The sequence below is a fragment of the Chenopodium album genome, chromosome 15 (genome assembly GCF_948465745.1).
Source record: "Chenopodium album chromosome 15, dcCheAlbu1.1, whole genome shotgun sequence".
Lineage (NCBI taxonomy): Eukaryota > Viridiplantae > Streptophyta > Magnoliopsida > Caryophyllales > Amaranthaceae > Chenopodium > Chenopodium album.
The window spans coordinates 51,373,268-51,394,512 of NC_137848.1; the positions used below are offsets into that span (position 1 = coordinate 51,373,268).

The 21,245-nt window shown below is 33.9% G+C and overlaps 3 protein-coding genes across 4 annotated transcripts; 2 read left to right on the forward strand and 1 right to left on the reverse strand.

Annotated features, from left to right (window-relative positions):
• Positions 1 to 393: 393 nt before the first annotated feature.
• Positions 394 to 2,821, reverse strand: LOC145583324 (transcription factor IIIA-like). Its single transcript, XM_081640555.1, has 6 exons — positions 2,632 to 2,821; positions 2,397 to 2,537; positions 1,535 to 1,823; positions 1,224 to 1,453; positions 982 to 1,125; positions 394 to 884 (listed from the first exon to the last, which is right to left on the reverse strand). Exons 1-6 carry the CDS (start codon positions 2,761 to 2,763, stop codon positions 696 to 698), a joined length of 1,125 nt encoding a protein of 374 aa, XP_081496681.1. The 5' UTR covers positions 2,764 to 2,821; the 3' UTR covers positions 394 to 695.
• A 978-nt stretch (positions 2,822 to 3,799) lies between these two features.
• LOC145583323 (aladin-like) lies at positions 3,800 to 11,305 on the forward strand. Of its 2 annotated transcripts, none has more exons than XM_081640553.1 (16): positions 3,800 to 3,980; positions 4,070 to 4,125; positions 4,316 to 4,462; positions 5,757 to 5,871; positions 6,193 to 6,292; positions 6,391 to 6,564; positions 7,625 to 7,683; positions 8,511 to 8,598; positions 8,683 to 8,758; positions 9,412 to 9,511; positions 9,623 to 9,674; positions 10,104 to 10,241; positions 10,400 to 10,487; positions 10,567 to 10,634; positions 10,753 to 10,832; positions 11,064 to 11,305. In XM_081640553.1, exons 1-14 carry the CDS (start codon positions 3,923 to 3,925, stop codon positions 10,627 to 10,629), a joined length of 1,314 nt encoding a protein of 437 aa, XP_081496679.1. In that variant the 5' UTR covers positions 3,800 to 3,922; the 3' UTR covers positions 10,630 to 10,634; positions 10,753 to 10,832; positions 11,064 to 11,305. The 2 variants fall into 2 exon arrangements, with proteins under 2 accessions (XP_081496679.1, XP_081496680.1); XM_081640554.1 differs by having other exon boundaries at positions 11,067 to 11,305.
• Positions 11,306 to 13,130: 1,825 nt separating this feature from the next.
• LOC145583325 (alpha-L-arabinofuranosidase 1-like) lies at positions 13,131 to 19,785 on the forward strand. The gene is made up of 17 exons (XM_081640556.1): positions 13,131 to 13,396; positions 14,025 to 14,229; positions 14,449 to 14,503; positions 14,815 to 15,026; positions 15,113 to 15,234; positions 15,339 to 15,492; positions 15,821 to 15,890; positions 16,024 to 16,169; positions 16,269 to 16,314; positions 16,416 to 16,468; positions 16,660 to 16,804; positions 17,163 to 17,281; positions 17,396 to 17,467; positions 17,550 to 17,653; positions 17,861 to 18,116; positions 18,809 to 18,949; positions 19,339 to 19,785. Exons 2-17 carry the CDS (start codon positions 14,068 to 14,070, stop codon positions 19,489 to 19,491), a joined length of 2,010 nt encoding a protein of 669 aa, XP_081496682.1. The 5' UTR covers positions 13,131 to 13,396; positions 14,025 to 14,067; the 3' UTR covers positions 19,492 to 19,785.
• The last annotated feature ends 1,460 nt before the right edge of the window (positions 19,786 to 21,245 follow it).

A 21,245-nucleotide genomic window follows, 5' to 3' on the forward strand; every position in this document is an offset into this window, starting at 1 on the left:
TTCCAATGTATGCATCACAATTAATTTTTGCCACACCCAGCCCAGGACAAGTCCACAAGGATCTGCTAGGATTAGGCACACTGTTTCTTGCATTGTGCAATCTCACAGCATGGTATTATGGTCATGGTCCATACGAGTCAAGCATAGTTTAACCAATATCGTGATAGTGGCTGAAACTTCGACCTTTTAAAAAATTTATCGATTGCCCAGGGCTACTCACTAGTTCTATTTTAAAAAGTAATTCTCTGAAATAAGTTAATTAAAAAAATAGTATATTAATCTTTAAATAGATGCTTTTTGAAAATTTGACTAACTATAATGTTGTGCAAGAGATTATACGAGAGCGAAGGATGAGAAACTTTTTACAAGTAATTTTTATGAACTATAATGAAGTTTGATGCAAAACATTCACCAAGATTGATGAACAGATGAAGTTTGTGAAACATTCCCCAAGAGTGATAATTCAAACAAGTAGCTTATACGAAGTATATACTAAACACAAAATACTCTCTAGTATAATTAGCGAATTAAACCCAAGTATCAAATATTCAAAAACTAGATAAGCAGCCCATTATACAACTTCCAGAATCTCCCTACCTATTATATATACTCCCCTTTTACTCTAATCCACCACATATAGTCTAGTCTCCCATAATTTACAAAAAACTTAAGCTACTGATTCTGCCCTGTAATAATTAACTCTCTGAACTATCATCATCTGAAAGCAACCATGACAGGAACTCCGAGCTATCATCTAGAACACCGTCACATTGATTAGGCGCACTAATTCTCTTACGCATGAGCATCTCAATATTAGGAAGCTTTCTTTTCCGTCCACCACGAGGCCTGGATCTGAATTGCTCATCGAACTCCTCAAGATCTCCCTAGAAAAAACAACAGTTTAGTGGTTAATACAAGTGTAAATGACTGTTAGCTTAAGTAAAAAACTGTGTCAAAAAACCTAAGAGACAAGATGTATACATGCACATAAACGTGGCGAGTAGATTTCTCATGGTTATCTCTCACGTGCTTGAAGGCAAATCTCATGCCGCAACCAGTAAAGCTACAAATGAAGGGTCTGAGTTTCAAATGTACTGCCTTTACATGCTGCTGCATATTTGATTTCTGTTGAAGTCAAAAACCATATTTATTAATTTCATTCCCTAATACCTACACTGTTCAAAGAGCAATATACGAGAGAGTAATAAGTTACTAAATCATACTGTGGTAAATGAGTGATCACACCCCTCAAAGGTGCACTTGAGTATGGTGGGCAAATGCTCTCCATGAGTTGATAGGTGCCGTTTATAATTTTTCCTTAGGTGCTTGGAACCACAAACCTCACAGTTAACATACTGGTGACAAGATCTGATATGAGCTTTGAGGCAATCGACGTTGGCAAATGGTTTCATACAGCTCGGATCAGCACAAAAAGTTTCTGAAGATTCCAAAACTGAACAAGTAATATCCTCAGTCAGTTTCACAACTAATACAACACACATTTCAAAATAACAGAGGCAAAGCAGAAACTTGCCATGGGATTCAGCATGTTTCCGCAACTGAGACGCATATTTGAACTCCTTCCCACACCCATTTTCCTCACAAACATGTTTAATTTCTCCCTTCCCGGTGTCAGGTTCAGGCTTATCTTCATGAAATTCCTTCAAATGCCTACTAACATTCCCTTGAACAGAAAACTCCTTGCAACAATTTTCTATAGGGCATTTAAACAGCTTCCCTTGATGCTGAAGAATGTGACGATTTAAGTGATCTTTCCTTCTATAACTAGCATTACAGTCATTTATTGGACAAACAAAGCTCCTCTGCAAATATAACAAGCATCGCGTTCAGGAAAAAAGCCAACGCACAACCGGCATATTCTTATTCATACTACTAAAAATCGGCCCATTCGTCAAACCTTATAATAGTGCGTGTCAAGAGGCTTGACTTGACGGAGCTTCTCAGACGGTCCCCCGTCCTGATACTAGTCCAGTCAAGATTTATAAGATTACAAAGCCTCTTTGCATTTTGGAGTTCATTCTTTGGGATCCAATGCTTCACACACTTCCACATAAATTCATTAGCTGCAATATTAACATCAATCAGCTATTAATTCCACACAAATCATCCAAAAACATAATCTTGCTCTTGATTATCTCAATAAATTATCAAATCGAGCAAGATAACCCTTACAATTGATCCAACCCTGGCTCAAAACATTACGAATTCCATTATAAATCAATTATACAACCCTAATCATAACAATAATTCTGTAAACCAACATATTTATATTGAAATCAGCAATCAACACTAATTTACATTTAAAATCTACTGTTAATTTCACAAATTACAATTCAAATCTATTTCCAATCAATAAAATCCAGAAAAAAGTGTACCTCAAGTGAATGGCTAAGCATGTGTTGCTTCAAGTGAGCAGGTTTCTTGAAACTAGCACCACATTCTTCACATGTGTTATTACAATTTTGCCCCTCGTTCTTATCTTCACCTTCAACTTCTCCCTTTTTCTCCAATTCCTCCTATAATTAACACATATAATGCGTCAAAAATCAGGAACAATCGGAAAAATTTAACGAAAAAATTGAATTCGTTTGGGTGTAGAAATTCAATTACCTGATGATGAGAGAGAATGTGAGAATTGATAAGCAACTTTTTAGATCTGCAAATACCACAAAATTCGCAGTAATATCGACGAATATCTCTAAAAATTGGACCTATTTCTCTCTCTTCAAGCTCTTCTCCCATGGCTGCCACTTTCTCTCTCTAACTGAGCAGTGAAGCTAGGATTTCTAGGGTTTTGAAATTCGGCAAAAAAAACAATGAAAGATTTGGGGATGGGTTTGGTATTTATATTCAGTGGTCCGTACTAGGCTAGTGTATTACTCCTAATTTCTGGGCAATTTGTTGGGCTTATTGCAATATGGGCTAGGAGTTCGTGTGTAATTGTGTATCGACAACATGGCAAATTAGCCCCTATGAATATACTCTCATAAGGTTGTGGACATGTATACGAATAAGTCACATTTTAAAATCCCGCCACCATCGGCCGTTCATGATTTGTAGTTATTTGGGTAAATTTTAGGGCGTGTTTGAAAGCTGGCTTTTAGAATAGCTTTTAGTGTTCAACCACTATATGAATCGAATACTCTGTAGTCCCTCTCTTTCAATCTTAGTGCCTTGTTTTTTTACTAACATTTATGTCAACGCAAAATTTTAACTTATAACCACCTATAAGTTATACAAAGTTGGAAATATATAATTGAGACACTTGTAACAACTAACAAGTGCCCATATGACTAGTTTCATTATATGTTGGGTCAAAGTAATACATGTGAATAATTCAAAAGCCAGATTGGATGCTTATATTAAAACATAAGTAGTAGTAGGATTTTTAAAAATATGACGACCAATTTGTGCAAGTGTATCCTTTGGAAAAAAAAACAAATTTTATTACATGGGACACATAATATCTAATTTCATAGCTAACATTATTGGCATAGCAACTATCTACAACAACATTTAATTTTAGTGAACACGTCTTTACTCAAATTGAGCTATTTCGGCTAAATCAATAAAAAAAACCTTGTGATTTTCTCATTCAAAATTTCAAATGCATCGTAAAGGAGATTAAGTGCAATTATTGAGTTCAGGTTATTTCTCATTCAAACGCATTGCAAAACGATATACATTTACTCGTTCCACTCCGATATAAACACTCTCGGGACTACATTAATTTAAAAATACCGAGTACTCCATAATAAAAAAGTGAGAAGCCGAGAACCCTGGCGGGAAAGGCAATTCATTAGTGTCCTAAAACCCTACACTAGGCCACATAACTCCTCAGTGAAGTGAGTCTTTTAATTTCTGTCGCAGCAAACCACACACTCGCCGGAAAACGCCGAAGATGCCGTCGTTTCCGCAACCAGGCACCGTCACCGTCTGCGAAATCAATCGAGACCTCAGTATTTCTCTCTTTCTCTCTCCTCAATTTCCTTCACCATTTTCAATTTCCGTTGAATTTAATCTCAACTAAACTATGTTAATTTTCCAGTTACTGCTGATAATTTATCCGATGATCGAGCTAAGGAATGCTATGGAAAAGCTCTTGTATGTTAATTGTTTGTTGCATTTGCTCTGAATTCCTAATTTTATTATAAGTTTCTAGTTGATTGTTATTTCCTTGTTATTATAGGGTTTCTTTTTTATTGATTTGATTAAAAATTTGTTTGTTTGTTTGTTTGTTTTTTTTTTTTTTTTTTTTTTTTTTTTTTTTTTTTTTTTAAAATTTGGATTGTAGGGTTTTGTATTTAGTCCTGTGCAATTTCATCCGGAAAATCTAATTTTGCCGACTCGTGATGATGCTGGTGATCAACAAGGGGGAATTCCGGAGAAGGGTTTGCCAGCTTTGATTGGTGCTGTAAAGCGGATTTTTCACCCTAATGATGTAAGTTTGAAGCTTTTAATGGAGTTTATTGGATTGCTTGTTGTCGATAATTATACATTGAATGTTCATTTTAGTGTATTAGTGGGAAGAATGGGAATGGCATTGGTTTATTGTGATATATATAATAAAAGTTTGGACTTTAGGAATTAAGTGTGTGTTGCCTCATAACAAGTATGCAAGCCTTTACATATGAATTGATTGATGGAGTGCAACCGTGCAAGCCTTACACAGAGTATTTCTACGAGGGGGTTGGTTTGCTTACATTGGATGTTCATATTAGTGTATTATGGTGAAGAATGAGATTTGCATAGGTTTATTGTGTTGATTTGGATTTTTGGAATTAGTTGTAATTGTCCAGTTTGCAAACCCTTACATTAGCACTGGTTGACAGTGGTGCCAATTGATTTTGGTGCTCGTTTGGTGAACTAGCGCCTTCCTTTGAGGACTTAGATTATATGGAGTATTATGCAAATTAGTCAGTTTAAAAAGAGTCCGTTTCAAAATTCCATGGTTAACCCATTCACGATGTATCCTAAATTGAATGATTAGATGTTTGTATATTGGCTATCTCTTTGGTGTTTGAAAAGTTGCTAGTCAGTTCAATTAAAATTTAGTGGTCGTTAAGGATTGTGTGGGAGGGATATAATGGGAACAAACACTAGCCTTCTTTTTGAGCTTTGAAACAACTGTCTGTGGTGGTTTCAGTGGCTTGCCTAAATCAATTTAATAGATTAGACTAGTGGCTTCACAGAAACACCATGCAATTTGTGAAATATGATGCTGTGATATTATTGAATGCTACTCTTGTGTTTTGCTCCTCTGATTGCACTGATCAATCTTCTTCAGTTCTTTACTGTTCTTTTTCCCCCTTTTAAAATAGCAAATATTATTGGAGAGTTGAGGTGTTATTCTTGTGTACTTATAGCAAAGCAATGTTAATGACTATACGAGTTTTTGCCTTCTGCTTTTACCTATTGATTTTAAATCTCCAAAGCTGTATTGTAATGGGCATTCTGGATAACAAACATTTTTTTTGTGAATTGTGATGATACTCTAATACATTGTCATCAATCTCAGCAAGGAGTTTGACATCTACAAAACTTATTGGAGTATAAACAGCTGTACTCCTTGCTTTTGTTCTGATGTGGGGAACAAAGAGTTATTCAATATAAACTAAGCCTGTCATAAGTCTTTTCTGCTATGAAATTGAATGAAGACTAGTAAAATTGTAATTAAAATGAGTAGTATATTTATGCCTGCACTTTAAGTGCTTCTTAGTTTCTATGTTTTGCAGGTGCATTTGTTGCCAGAAGTAAATTTACAAGGAGTATCATGGCACCAACACAAGCATTTATTGGCATTTATATCAGGGCCGAATCAGGTCACAATTCGTGATTATGAAGATACTGGTATATCTCTTGTTTTTTTAGCTCTCCTTATTCCCAATTATCTCTCTTTGTTGATATTTGCATGAGGTAAGCTTGAGCAAGGAAGTGGTAAACTCTATTTTCCATGACTTAATCATTTAATGAGTAAACTGTGGACAGTGATACATACAGCAATTCGAATTTCTTGTATGTAGGTATCAAGGAGAGTGGTTGTATAAAAATAAAGTATTTATAGTTAAATTGAAAGGAGCCTGTCTGTAAATATGTCCAAATTGTGTGTTTTTTCTCTTGATTATTTTAATTGAAACTTGTTTGTAATGAAATTACTACTAATCTGAGCAGAGGGAAAGGATCCGAGCATTTTGCATGGCGATTTTCAGAGAGAAGTCAAACTTGTTGAATGGAGGCCAAACAGTGGGAGGACACTTTCTGTAGCATGCAAGTGAGCACCACAATATACCCTTCTATTTTATGCTGTTTTGTACATAATTAGATTTTCCTAAGACCAGCCATTGGTTTGAACTTTTGATATTCTAACAGGGGTGGAATTTGCATATGGGCTGCTTCATATCCTGGCAATCCAGCATCTGTACGATCTGGGGCTACCCCTTTTGTTGGTTCCATTTCCAAGGGCTCTGGCACAAGATGGACGTTGGTTGATTTTCTTAAGAGTGATGAGCACATAAGTGCACTGTCTTGGAGTCCCGATGGCAGATATCCTTATTTATGCCGTTTAATTCTATTTTACACTTCTTAAAATGGCGTGTGTGTATTCAATAATTCATTGCTGATAATAAAAACTGGTTTGTTGAAAGATGGAAATTCTACTATTATTCACCTGTCGTGTGCCTTACCAATGATGCATCACATTAAAAAGTATCTTTACATGGCTGTTTTGTTTGGATTAGCTGCAGAATGTGAACCGTGCCAGACAACGTTGTGCTAGTCTTCTAGGATAAATCTTCGGTGCAATGTTTAACCACTTCATTGTCTTTTCTCACTGTTAATAACAGAGTCTATCTCATTGGTAGCTCTCACTATATACACCTGGATGAGAAATGCCTTTCTTTAAGAGAAATTATTATTATTATTATTATTTTTTAGATGGGATTTTTCTGAGGGAAGATGTGTCTAGAAACTGTTTTATGGCCTCCTTTTGAAGTTATTATCTTCCATTAGGTACTTTGCATATTGAAATGATCTATACTCTGATGGTGACAATGCTTTGTTAAATCAAGTTTGACAAAAGTTGTATAATCTTTCCCTTTTTCAGGCCAGAAATCTATAGATTCTTAGCCTCTAGTGAATCATCATCAACTTGACTTTGAAACACTTAGATTGATTTTTGAACTCATTCTCTCAATCTCTCTTTGCATGTATATTATTGTCACTTCTAGACATCAAAATCCTGGCAGTTCTTACTCCATCCTTGAGTTAGCCTAAATTTTAATGTTATCTGTAGCTGAGTTGCTTGGGGTTTGGAAGGATAAGGTAAAATACCTATGCACTTGTTTCTTTGCATTGGTAGGTTATGGCTAGGGTTTTCAACTATCTAAATAAAAATTCATTTGGGAGTAGCAGGTGTATTGTACTTGTCTTTTGTACAAAGTTACTGTTTCCTTCAGGATATTGATTGACTGATATGATTAGTGATTTAACAGAATGTTTTTAATTGGGGTACCCTATATATTGGTTGACGTCCTTTAATTGACTGATTGTGTTTTATTGATCTTCTTTTGGCATGGTGTATGAGCTTTTCTTGACTAATCAACACATACTTAGCAACAGGATCTTTTGAGAGCTCAGCCTTTACAATTTGGGATGTTTCTCAAGGTATGGGAATAATTATGGCATCATTAATTTTTAATCTTCACTTTGGTGGCTATAAATTTGGTTGATCTTAGAAACAACTTGAAAATTAATTACCTGGAAAACAGATGAGTTGTTTTACTTCGTTTTTAAATTTGTTATGTAGTTCTACTATATGTATTGTTGATAATAACAAGGCTTGTGATGAATTGCTTACTATATAATTGAGCTAGATGTGGCCTTTTAATTGTTTTACTCAAGTTTTTCTTCTCGATGATATGATCATACTCCATGGTTCAAGTAAAGACATATTTGAAGGACTTTGAAATCTTTGTTGAACTTTTATGTCCGTTATTTTTTAAATGAAGGATAAAACGTTTTAATGGATTGAGAAAGATATGAAAAAAGGTTATTGTGGCTCTTAGAAGTACTTTGATAGGGAGGAAATGAAGAATTGTTAGTTGCTTACTTTTTTAAGGGTTGTAGGCTGAAGCCAGAATAGTGGATCTAAAGCAGAAGTTGTAATAAAAATAATCAGGAATTCAGGGTCCATTATTGATATCTGAAGTTGTGAAAGTGAATTTAATTTTTAAACCAATGACCAAACAAAGGTTCTTTGCCTTCTTCTCGGTAGGTAACTCAAACTTTAATCTCTAAATCAACTCTGTTGTGAAGCTAACTTATATTATCAATTATGCTGGCAACAGCCTGCTGAAATGCAATAGTATGACTTCCATTAAGAAGAGGTTAACATATTCATAACAACTGAAGGCATGTGATAATACCATTGTGTTTTCTTTTCGAAGTCCATTTTGATGTTATAGTGGCCATTGCTCCTCCTGCTAATTTAGGTGATGGGACTCCTTTTCGACGAGGATGGGGAGGCATATCAATCTTGAGATGGTCGCCTACTGGAGATTACTTTTTTGCTGCTATGTTGTAAGTTCTTGGACTTATACCATCTTAAATTCATTATTCATGATGTCCCATCAGATAATGTATTGAAAATTTATTCATTTGCAGTGATGGAACATTTTATCTATGGGAGACTGGGACTTGGACATCACAACCATGGTCTTCAAGTCGTGGTTTTGTTACGGTGAGGGAATACCTTGGTCACTTGACCATAACTGATTTCTTTGGTTTGAACTTACAGTCTACTGTTATAAGCTTCTTTGATTGCGTTAAATCGATTTTATAACTCCTTAGCTTGCTGATTTGAATTTATTATATTTAAAATATTCACTGAGGTGCAACTTGCAAGTAATAATGTGAAAAATTCAATTTTGTTGTTAACATGTTGAACAGATGTAATCTAATAATGCTTGTGAAAGATGAATGGTGGCCTCATTTTTGTTAAATGCTAAATGATTTTAGATTCATTACTTGTCCCTAAAATCACCCTTGCGGTCTAGAGGCTGAAGTGAATTTAATTGCTCGCCTTATTTGTGCTTTGAATGGTATCTTTCTATTCTTATTTGTACTTTGGAATTTAGAATTGCTTGTCATCTTTACATATTGCGTTTGTCAATATTTCTCTCTTGATACATCAGCTTCAATGTCTAGACTTGTTGAATGCAGTTGCATTTTTCTCTTTTTAGTATCACTTCCTGTATTCAGCTATGAAAGCCACTGTTATAATTGTGAAATACAGGTTATTGTTGAGTCTCGTACTTGTTTCATTTGAGTTTTTATGAAATAGAGAAGATTTTTCTTGAAATTGATGCTACCTCGTTCGTGTTTCTTTTGTAGGGGGCAACATGGGATCCTGACGGGCGTATGATTTTGCTTTCCTTTTCAAATTCTTCTACTTTGGGATCTGTTCACTTTGCATCAAAACCTCCGTCTCTTGGTACTTAAAGCTGCCTATTCCCCATGCCCTTCCTAAGCTTCTTATGTATACAATTGCTATCAGTGTGACCTATTTTATACCTTTAATTTTATTCTTAAATCATTTCTACAGTTGCACACCTACTCCCAGTTGATCTCCCAGAGATATCTACTCTAACGAACAGGTACTATCTATGTTTGCTGTCTTCTCTTGCTTTCAATTGCAACCCAAGATCTCTTTGTAGACTACACGATTTAAAAGTGAATGTTACTCAAATTGATATTCTCTTCGGTGTTACTTAATGATTTAGTTGTATGAATTACAAAGTTACAAACTTGTCTCTGCAAGTGTTCAGTCTGGTGGTTGATTGGGTGGGGATAGGTGGGAAATATGAACCTGTAATTCTGTAAACATGATTGAAAGAGGTTTCAAATGCTATGACTTGGTATTTCCTGATACATTACACTTTTATAAAATTCCAAATTTGTAGGCATTGTTTTCATAAATTGGAAAGCTAATGCTAATTATACCTCAATTCGTCTGTAAGTGTACTGACAGTAAACAAGAAGCTTCTTACATCACCTTTCTGGTTTTTTCTTATCATTTATTGCAGTCAGCAGATCGAGAAAATAGCTTGGGATGCTTCAGGAGAACGCTTAGCCATATCTTTCAAAGAAGGAGATGAATTGTACCGTGGTCTTATTGCCATATATGATATTAGGAGGACTCCTTTGATCGCGGCATCTCTAGTGTGAGTTACTTTGAATTATTATTAATATCCGGTACTCTTATTTTCAGTCTGTGCTCTGTGTGTTGGCCTTTTAATCTTTCATATCCAAAATAAATTAATGGTAATGATGGAAAACATACTAGCTAAAATGATTTCTATCTTATTTCTGGTGCATCCAGTGGATTTATCAGAGGACCTGGGGACAATCCCAAGGCTATAGCGTTTTCTTTCCATGACAAGTTCAAACAGGGACCGTTGCTTTCCGTGGTAAATATTTTTCTTCTTCAGCCCTCTTATTCAACTAGTCTTGAAATGTAGCTTATTTTAGTCCATCTTTACTTTTCAGTGCTGGAGCAGTGGTTTCTGCTGCACCTATCCTCTTTTATTCCGTTCTCATATTCTTCCTTAGTTGAGGTATGCCTTTACAATTAGACAATGCTTATGGTCTTTTGAATAGTTGTGGGATTAGGGAAAGGTGACAGCGCTTTATTTTCTTTTGAAATTATTGTCTGATATATATTATATTTGGAAGGTTATATGTTGTCCGCGACTGTGGCTTGTGGAGAGTAGTTGTCTACCTGTTTGGAGTAATGTGCCAAGACCGTTTGTAAGGTACGTTGTCTTTGGAAGGTGCTGTCCGTTCAATTCAAAGAAACAAACTCCAATTTTGAAATTTTGAGCCTTATTTCAGCCTGTTGGTATATTATGGAGTAAATGTCACTCTACCTTTTTTTTATTTTTTATTTTTTATTATTATTATTTTTTATTAAAAAAATTCTTTTCTTTTCTCATTGGTTTTATCGTATGGAGGAGTTAAAATGCTGTTAATTTATCTGTTTGCAGTAGGCTGTTTTTGGAAGGGGGAGGCGTTGCTTCAGTTCTGCAAGCGGCTGCAACTTCTGGCAAACAAAATTTCCCTGTTGTCTGATTCGTAGACTCAGAGTCTCTGGCATTTCTGTTTTATAACAGTGGTAAACAGGTCTTTAAAAGACAACAGAGCCCCAAGGCAATTTTTGATGCTATGATTTAACTGTATATTAAATTCAGACATTCTTTCAGTGCTATAAAAAATCCTCTCTTGTGTCTACGTTATTGTTTTGCACTTCAGATACTGTCTATTCGATTGTTATTTTGCAGTCAAATTTTATATGCAAATATTGATGTTAAATCATGTACAGAAGCCGAGCTATCTATAGCAGAGCTTAACTGTGTTTAAATCTATATCTGGTTTCGGAACTTTTGTAGGTTGTTGAGTGAACGCAAGCATAAATGGTGAATCTACCCTTACAAAGTACGGAGTAAGAAAACAAAATCAAAAGAATGTAATTAACCAATTACGCACGAATATCTAGAGTAGTCATTCAATTTGTATGGTGTTTTATTTGTAGTTGGATTTTGCTGGAAAGTTAAGCAAATACTCTTGTCTTTATTTCTACTTGTAGTAATCTTCAGGAAAACTATACATATGTTCAGGAAAACAGGTCCACTGAATATTGCTCATAATTCCATAATGGGAAGACTAAATTGTCCAGCTACTTTTTGTCTTTTTTATTCTTTTGCCATTTATTGAATAATTTTATGTTCTGTCAAAAAAATAAAAAAAAGATAAAAAAAATTATGTTATTTATTTTTGTGACAAATATACGTATAAATGTTGTCTGGACCTTGGAGCATACTTTAAAAGGGTGGTTATTTGGAAGTCTGGGGTAGTTGCAACGCCTTATCAGCATTTTGATCTAGGCAAAAATACGGGCAAATTATTTTAATAATGGCTATTGTTGTTATTATTGTTATTGTTGTTACTCTATTATTTATTGTTATTGTTGTTACTATATTATTATTGAATTACTTCACTTTTTTTTATTTTTTTTCCCTGTTTCGAAGTTTTTCTCATAGTCAATTTGTGGTTGAGAGACGTGAGCACAAAAAATTGTAAAAAAAGGATTGGTGGGATAAACAAGTGCAAATCATTGAAGTTCGAAGTACAAAATTTCATTAACATTCCGTTAATAATATAATTATAAGAGCTTGTCAAAAATATATAAAGTGATAATTATAAGAGTACTTTTTAAAGGTAAATGTATTCAAATTAATCAGCTTAAGTAGTGTTCTCTTCTTTCAAATTTCACTTATTTGAATATTAGCCTTGAACTTATCTTACATAGTATTCAAATTTATTCAAACATATTATTAGACTTAGGGCCTGTTCACATTTACTTAATTTCAGTTCAGTTCAGTTCAGTTCAGCTCCAATCAGTTCAGTTCAGTTCAGTTCAGTTCAGCTCTTAATTTCCCTCTCACATAAAATATTCATTTCAGCTCAATTCAGTTCAGTTCAGTTCAGTTCCAATCAGTTCAGTTCAGTTCAGTTCCAATCAGTTCAGTTCAGTTCAGCTCCAATCAGTTCAGTTCAGCTCAATTCAGTAAATATGAACAGGCCCTTAATTGCACTCATATTATCTTAGTATTTTAACTTATTAAATCTTATTTCATATCTTATCAGACTTAAAATAAGAATTAAGTAAAATTGAGTTGAATAACACAAATCCTTGAAACCCTAACCTTATCATGAATCTCAATTCTTTTAGCCAGAGTATAACATCTCATTTGTAAATGTGCTTTTTATTAACAGATTGACTATTTAGTACGCCGTACGTAGTATCTTAGTGGAACGAAACGACTAATACTCTTACTAACTATATACTTCGTATAACATCAATCGTCAAATCAAATACATACATCTAAAACAAGTAAACAATAGTCCTACAAAAACAAAAATTTCTCCATATTTATTCTAGAAAATCCGTACAATTACTACTTTTCTACCATTTCAATAAACAAATTAATTGCCTTATCCAAAACATTATATTATTTGGATAATAATGTCACTTGATGATGAGTTGATGACTATAATGTCGGATTCATCCTTAAAAGTAAAGATAAACTTATCTTCAACCCGTCTCTGTTCATAATTTTCCGGCGTAACTCAACACTCTTTCAAGTGGCCCCTATCTTTGTTTTGGGGTCACTTGCAATTTTTCCCTCTTTTTCTCTCTCCTCTTTCTATATAAATCATAAGCTAATCTTCCTATTCTTGTCATAATTATAACCATCTTTTTTCTTTCAAATTATTAAGAACTGTACTTTAAAGTCTGTCCATTTTCCTGGTGAACAATGTATGTTATAGTTATTATTGATTAATTTACATATTATTTGTTTTTAATGGTTTCAAAGATTGCAGCTTTATTGGGAAATAATGGGATTATTGAGGAAAGATTGAATTTTTATGATAAAGAAATTTAATGGAGCATGTGGTTTGTTTGTTTTATGTAGTCCATGGTTTTTAGATTAGTTTAAATTATAAGATTCTTTTGTCTAATTTTATTTAAATTATTTGGAGGGTTAGTTGCATATTAGTTGTATTGCATGCATTAGTTGTATCTTTGACTTTTTGTTCTTTCACCATTAGAATTTCTGGGTTTGTTAATTTGTTGCTAATTAAGGAAATTAAGGTACGTAATTGTGTTTATGAGCTATTTTTTACATGGGGTTTTATTTTTAAAATTTTCAATTTAAAAATTATAGGTTTTATTTGGAATAACTGAGATTAATAGAGTGAATGATCACAATTAGTTTCATGCTTTTGGAGTTGATCTTTGAGTATATGCAACGTAATTTATATCCACCTTAAAAAAGGTCTTTTGTATATTTGATAACTAATTACTCATATTGCATTTAATGCTATTTTGGCCAATTTTTAGGGGTGATTTAATTTTAGATTTGTTTAACTCAATTTGGTGACAGATTTTGGAAAATTGGCAGAAGATTAATGTGTTGAGGCAACAAAATGGGTGGATATTGTCTGTTGATATTGCTAATAGGGGCATGTACTTTGTATAGTTCATATGGTGTTGGAAAGATCAAACAGACTGAAACAGCAACACTTACAGTAGATGCTAATGCTGCTGGCCGAGCGATTCCGGATAAGCTGTTTGGGATTTTCTTTGAGGTCTTTTTCTTAGTACTTTTTGATTCTCATCCTGAGCTTCTTTATATAAAATGGAGTTTACTTAGTTTAAGAGTGCAAAATTGGGCTTTATTTGCAGTTGATCTGTCTTGCAGTTTGTCTAATTTCGGTGTTAATATAATATAGTTCATGTTTATGTATAATGTAAAAAGTAATTTGCTTCTCTATAGATAAAGAATTTGCAAAATGCTGTTTATACAGGAAATCAATCATGCTGGATCTGGTGGACTTTGGGCAGAACTAGTAGACAACAGAGGTATGTTCTTTGTCCTCATTAAGTCAAAATTGGGTCATTTTTCACTCTTGGATCGAGAAGCTTGAGCGAGTTATTTTCTTCATTAGCCATTGTTGTTGGCATGCCATTTTGCTTTTATCAGTTTGCATATATATATGATTGCAATGTGGGTTAAAAACTGGAGACTTGGCAGGATTGATGAATTATACATCATATTAGACACTCTTCACTTTCGTTTGTTGTGCTCTAGCATACATTGATTCCTCCCACTAATCAATTAATGAAAATAAGTTCATGCTTATGGATATAATCTGGTAATTGTGGGTTTCTAGGTTTTGAAGCTGGAGGTCATCACACCCCTTCAAACATCAAGCCTTGGTCAATTGTCGGAGATGAATCAAACATCGTCTTATCTACAGACCTTTCATCATGCTTTGAGCGTAACAAAGTTGCTCTCCGGATGGATGTTTTATGTGGCAATGATGGTGCTAAATCTTGTCCTAGTGGCGGTGTAGGAGTCTATAACCCTGGATTTTGGGGGATGGTATGAAGTTGGAAGAAATTCATCCTTAGTGCTGCTTCACCCGTGCTTTAATCTATTTGATCATTTTTCCATGATTGATTTGGCAGAACATTGAACAAGGGAAGAGTTACAAAGTAGTCTTCTATGTTCGATCAACAGACTCAATTAATATAGATGTCTCGTTGACTAGCTCAAATGGAGGCCTAGTGTTGGCTACCAGCAATGTGATGTAAGAGTTGTACTTACTCCGTGTTATTATGCAGGATCTTATGTAAACTACAAGTAAAAGGCTGCTTCTACATGCATTCTGACTCTAGTTTCTTACTATGGCAGTGCTGATGCAGCTAAAGTTGCTAATTGGACAAGGATGGAGGTTATGCTGGAAGCGAAAAGTTCTGATCCAAATTCAAGGCTTCAGTTAACAACCACCAAAAAGGGTGTATTGTGGATTGATCAAGTGTCAGCAATGCCAACAGATACCTATAAGGTAGAATTTTAGAGTACAATAGATGTTCAATATAATAATATTTGTAAACGCAATAATATATCTACATAACATATATTACAATAAGTATCATTCCCTATGTCTCTAATATATTCTAATGTCTCTAAAATAGATATCATATATATGTTCAGGAAATACCTCCAATTAAAATTATAGCCAAGTATTCATCTGATCTTCCATGACAACCGAATTATTTCACTTGTAAATATAAGGAGGAAATATTTTGGATAATAATGTGCTTACAAACAAATTACCATCAATTCTTGAATTTTTTCTCTTGTACCTTATGAAATCTAATCTGTTTACATAGGGACATGGATTCCGCAAGGACCTCTTTGAAAAGCTTGTTGATTTGGAACCAAAATTTTTTAGATTCCCAGGTAAAGTTTCCTGTTGTTGCTTCATAGATGTATATGATGTTGGCATATCCTTTATTTTCCAAAAAGATACTTCTTCAATCTTCATGATCTTGTAACATATTTGTTTATTCATTCTTGCGTTATGTTCTACCAGGTGGTTGTTTTGTTGAAGGTGAATGGCTAAGAAATGCTTTTCGCTGGAAAGAAACTGTTGGTCCATGGGAGGACAGACCGGGACATTTTGGAGATGTTTGGATGTATTGGACTGATGATGGGCTTGGCTACTATGAATTCCTCCAAGTAGGAATCATAAACTTTTTTCTATTTTTTTTTCTTTAATTAAGTATCATCAAGAATGCAGGGAACTATAGCTAAATATTGTGTTTGGAGTTTTGACAGTTATCCGAAGATCTTGGGGCATCTCCAGTGTGGGTAATTAATAATGGTATGAAGTATGAACATTCGTTTTGTTTGACTGATTCTCTTTTTTTTACTGTCTAAAGCTCCCTATTTGATGGATTTGTACTTGCTATATGACTATCATAGGAATCAGTCACCAAGAGTCAGTTGAAACATCAATGGTGACTCCTTTTGTGCAAGTATGTTACTTCCTCTGCTTTCTTCACTTGAAATAAACACTTAGTGCAATGCATTGCAACTAAAATGGAATTAAGATACAAGTTTCATTCATACATAATTTCTGATAATCCAGTCAAATTCCTTCTCCTTCCAGAGCCTGATTTAATGTAGTAAACAGTTAATCTTATTCAACACTTTTCTATGAATCTAGGAAATGCTTGACAGTATAGAGTTTGCCAGAGGTGATAATTCTTCTCGATGGGGTTCCCTTAGAGCTGCGATGGGGCACCCAGAACCTTTTGAACTGAAATATATTGCTATTGGTAATGAAGATTGTGGGAAACCATATTATCAAGGTACATTTTTCTTTCCATAAATTATTGTGCTCTACAATAACTGCTATTTATGCTCAAATCCACTGCTTTATAAATTGTACACCCGTTTTTGTTGGCAAGTTTGTGATTATATGCTTCCTGCCTTTGACATATCTGTTTTGCTTATTGAAATTCACAATAGATGAGAATTAAAGGGAAAAATTTACATTCTACTATGTAGCAAGTGTTCATCAGTTGAATAAAAAGTTTTCTTTCTAAGATCAATGCTATGCCAAAAATGGGAAAAAATGATTACAGCAGGAATGGGTCAATGACTATTATTCTTACATTATGCCAATGACTTTGCCTAGAGACTCATCTCTCTATCATTTCTGACCAGGAAATTACCTCAAGTTTTATGACGCCCTAAGAAAAGCCTATCCAGATATTCAAGTTATCTCTAATTGTGATGCGTCATCAACTCCATTGAGTCATCCAGCTGATCTATATGATTTTCATGTAAAAACTTCTCAACATTCTCTTTTGTATTCGTCTCTGGTATTGATGTACAGTTTTGAAATTTATAGCAACCGACTGAAGAAAGCCTTGTGTTTTATTTAAAAAATATTTCAGATATACACTTCTGCAGCTGATATGTTTTCTAAGAGTAATAAGTTTGACAAGACACGGCGTAATGGGCCAAAGGTACATGAAAGAGGATTATTTTGTAATTTCATCTGTAACATATATTGTACTCACTGTATAGTATATACCCTCTGTTTGACAGGCTTTTGTGAGTGAATATGCTGTGACTGGAAAAGATGCTGGCACTGGAAGCCTTCTTGCTGCATTGGGTGAAGCCGCATTCCTTATAGGAATAGAGAAAAATAGGTCAGCTATACATTTAGCCTCTATGTGAACTGTGTTTTTTCTTCTAGCCATATAAATTGCTGAAATTCTGACAAAGATATCTGCAGAAATTTTGAACATATACAGAGGTTGCCTTAAAAGCTTTGGGTCGAGTTTGTTTTACTTTTTTGTGTCCATATCCACACAATCTTATGTTGTCGAAAAATTGCATTGTATTTTTGAGTGCAGTGATGCTGTTGAAATGGCAAGTTATGCTCCACTTTTTGTAAATACCCATGATAGACGATGGAATCCAGATGCTATTGTTTATGATTCTTCACGCGTCTATGGTACACCTAGCTACTGGATGCAACAATATTTCACAAAATCCAGCGGGGCAACTCTTCTCAATTCAGCACTTCAAGCCAGTTCCAAAGCTGCAGTTGTTGCCTCCGCAATTAGTTGGAAGAACGCAACAGACAACAAGAACTATATAACTATTAAGGTATGGCACCTTTATATATTAGACTTCTGCAATTCTTAATAGGAAACTATAAGTAGAGATTCCGTGATAATGACTCAGGAACACTTCCCTAGCATGCTCCTCTTGGCATATTTGATCTCACATGAGCTTAATAACATGTTAGCACCATTGCTTTATTTTCTGAAGTTCAAGTTCTGCTAATGCAAACCTATCATGTCCTGTAAATGTCTCTGTTGGTTCAGTTATCTATTTGCTACCTTTTTTCAATGAGTTTGATACATCCAGCAGTAGTGCAATTTTCTCAAAAAGTTAGATTCGTGTGGAGTAAAGTATTGAATTTGTGGCAACTTCGTAAAATAACAATTGTCTGGTGGGATGAATAGAGATATGTGACCAATTAGTCCTTTTATTTGATTGAGGTTGCTGTAAGAGATGCTTTACCTGCTCAGGCTTCGGCTTCTTTTCACCTGAAAACCTGAGCTAAACTTATATAGTCCTTATCTCTTGACTAATCTGAACTTATATAGTCCTTATCAAAACTCATTGTCTCTTGTCTGTACTTATTTCCAAGGGTGAAAAGAACAAAACCTCAACATTTTCTATCAGATTATTCAGATACCTTTCTAATGGTTCGCATATGACTTGTGATTGGAAAATGCATTTTGGTATACACAGTTTTCGGTCTTTTTAAAAGGGTTTGATTATTGGTGCAGATTGTGAATTTCGGAAATAATTATGTGAACCTCAAGCTCTCAATTGGGGCTGAAAATTCTGTACAGCTAGTCGGGTCAAAGAAGACTGTTCTTACCTCTACCAATGTAATGGATGAGAATTCATTTCAAAGTCCTAATAAGGTAATATTCGAAACACATGACTTCAGTCTGCAATTCATTCCTGACGATTGAGTTCTTATAGTAGTCAGTTTTGTGTGGTTTTACTCTTTTATACCACCAACATATATCTGTACATCCCTTTAGAAATCCTGCATGATCGTGTAGATTGTAATATGCATATGCTAAGTAACAAAATTCTGTTTTTACTCCCTCCTTAGAGAATTAACTGTCACGTACTCACGTTTCCTTGACTTCTGAGCTCCCATAATAAATCTAATTAAGGACATTAGAATATTGATCATAAATCATTACTGTTATAGGAAATGTGACAACTTTTTTTTTAAATGTACACCATCATAGAAAGCGTTTGTCAGATTATCTGGGACTGAAAGATTTTTTGTTATTAACAGGTGATTCCATCTTCTTCTCACTTCACATTAACTGGCAAAGACACGAATATCATGCTCCAGCCGATTTCTTTCACTTCATTTGATGTGATACAAGAACAACCAAGTCATCTGTTAATGAAGGAAGCAGATTCTGGCCTAAAATCTTCTATATGATGAGCTTATACAGTATACAGTTTACATAGACACCAGACACCAAACACCAGACACATCCAAATACAGATAATGGGCTTTTGTACTCTTTGTATTCTGTAACAAGCGTGTGTCTTGGGCCGTGTACAGGAGTTTGATTCAACTCTTAACGAAGCCCACACGATTAAGACCAGCTTGTTTCATGCAAATTTATCTTTATAGTTCATTGGTTGTATAGATTCAAGGTTGGCTTATGAGCCTGATGTATATCATATAGATGTCATTTTTATCAATAAAAAGTGATTGCTTTCATTTTCATTTATGAGGTATCCTTTCTTTATCAATTATAAAAATGATGTTCAGTAAAAAAAAATTACTCGTATTAATCAGCAAAATTAATTTTCAACAAATAAATACATTAATACTGAGAGACGGTGGATACATAAATTAAGTTTTTAATAAATAAAAATCATTTTAATTCTTGAAATTTGTCTAACAAACATCATAAAATAAAGTGAGTAAAAAAAATGAAAAGTGGTGGTATATATATGGATTGCATACCTAAATATTAATTTGTGTTAAAATTTTATCAACCATTCCTCTTATTTCTCACTTGATCTACCCTTCTTCTGAAAAATGGCCCTTTGACTGGCTAGTATGGTGGTCAATCACATGATAAGTAGGTAACATTACTAATATAGTGAAAATTAAACCCCCTTTATAACCTCTCCTTTTCTGAATAAGTTTGATTTTAATTAGCTCCAATCTATGAATCTCTACTAATCTTCACAAATTATAAGTGTTCCAAAATAAAAAGGAAGCAGAATGATGAGAGCATAAGGTAAATTTTTCATCAAAACTAACACTCTCAATTACTTAGCTTTTTCCATTTTATATTACATGTCATGTATTGTGTAACTTGAACTAGTAACGTAAAATTCAAATCCAAATGAATACAATGCTATGATAGAGTTTTATTTTCTCATGAATACGTTGCACTTTGTTTTTACTTTTCTTTTTTTAACCATGTCCATTACGTACATAGTAAATTAAATTAAAGTATTATTGCTTAGCATTTTCTTTAGTGAATATTAATTAAATACTTCCAAGTTTTATTCGAATGTTCACCAATGCATCTAGTATATGCATATATTTGTCCTTTGACTTTTCTATTCTTAATTAATAGGTTTTCTATGTTGTTTTAATTTGCAGAGGTATGTACCTATGTTCTTTGTTGAGGAGGTTGATATAATGCATAAATAGATTATGGCCTCTTTTTCATTATCTATCTTTTTCAAGTAAAAGAAAGATAATGAAAAAGAGGCCACAATATATTGTTGCACAAATAGGAGCATCCACTACGAGAGACTAAGAGAGTCAAGTTTTTACTCTCAATTTGGTGTCTTACAATACGGTAAATTGAATTGGATGTTCATTGTCTCGTTGATGTGGTAATACTGGTAAGATAAGATAGATGGTGTATAAAAAAAAGGTAAATGTTGCTTGATCAATATGATGTCTTATCCAATATTATAATTAACAGGTCATACTTTTTCTTTTTTTTGAGGAAAATTAACAGGTTGTACTTTTCTCACAATATAGAAGTATTATTAATGTTAGTGAAATGAGCCGTGATATAATTGAGGTGAGTTTTTTTTTTCTTTTTTCTTTTTTTTTTTTCTTGTAGATTATTGGAATTTGGAAGTAGATCGTATTTGAGTTTTTCACAAATATTCATAGATCTTCTATCCCTAGTATGGAACTAATAACACATAATT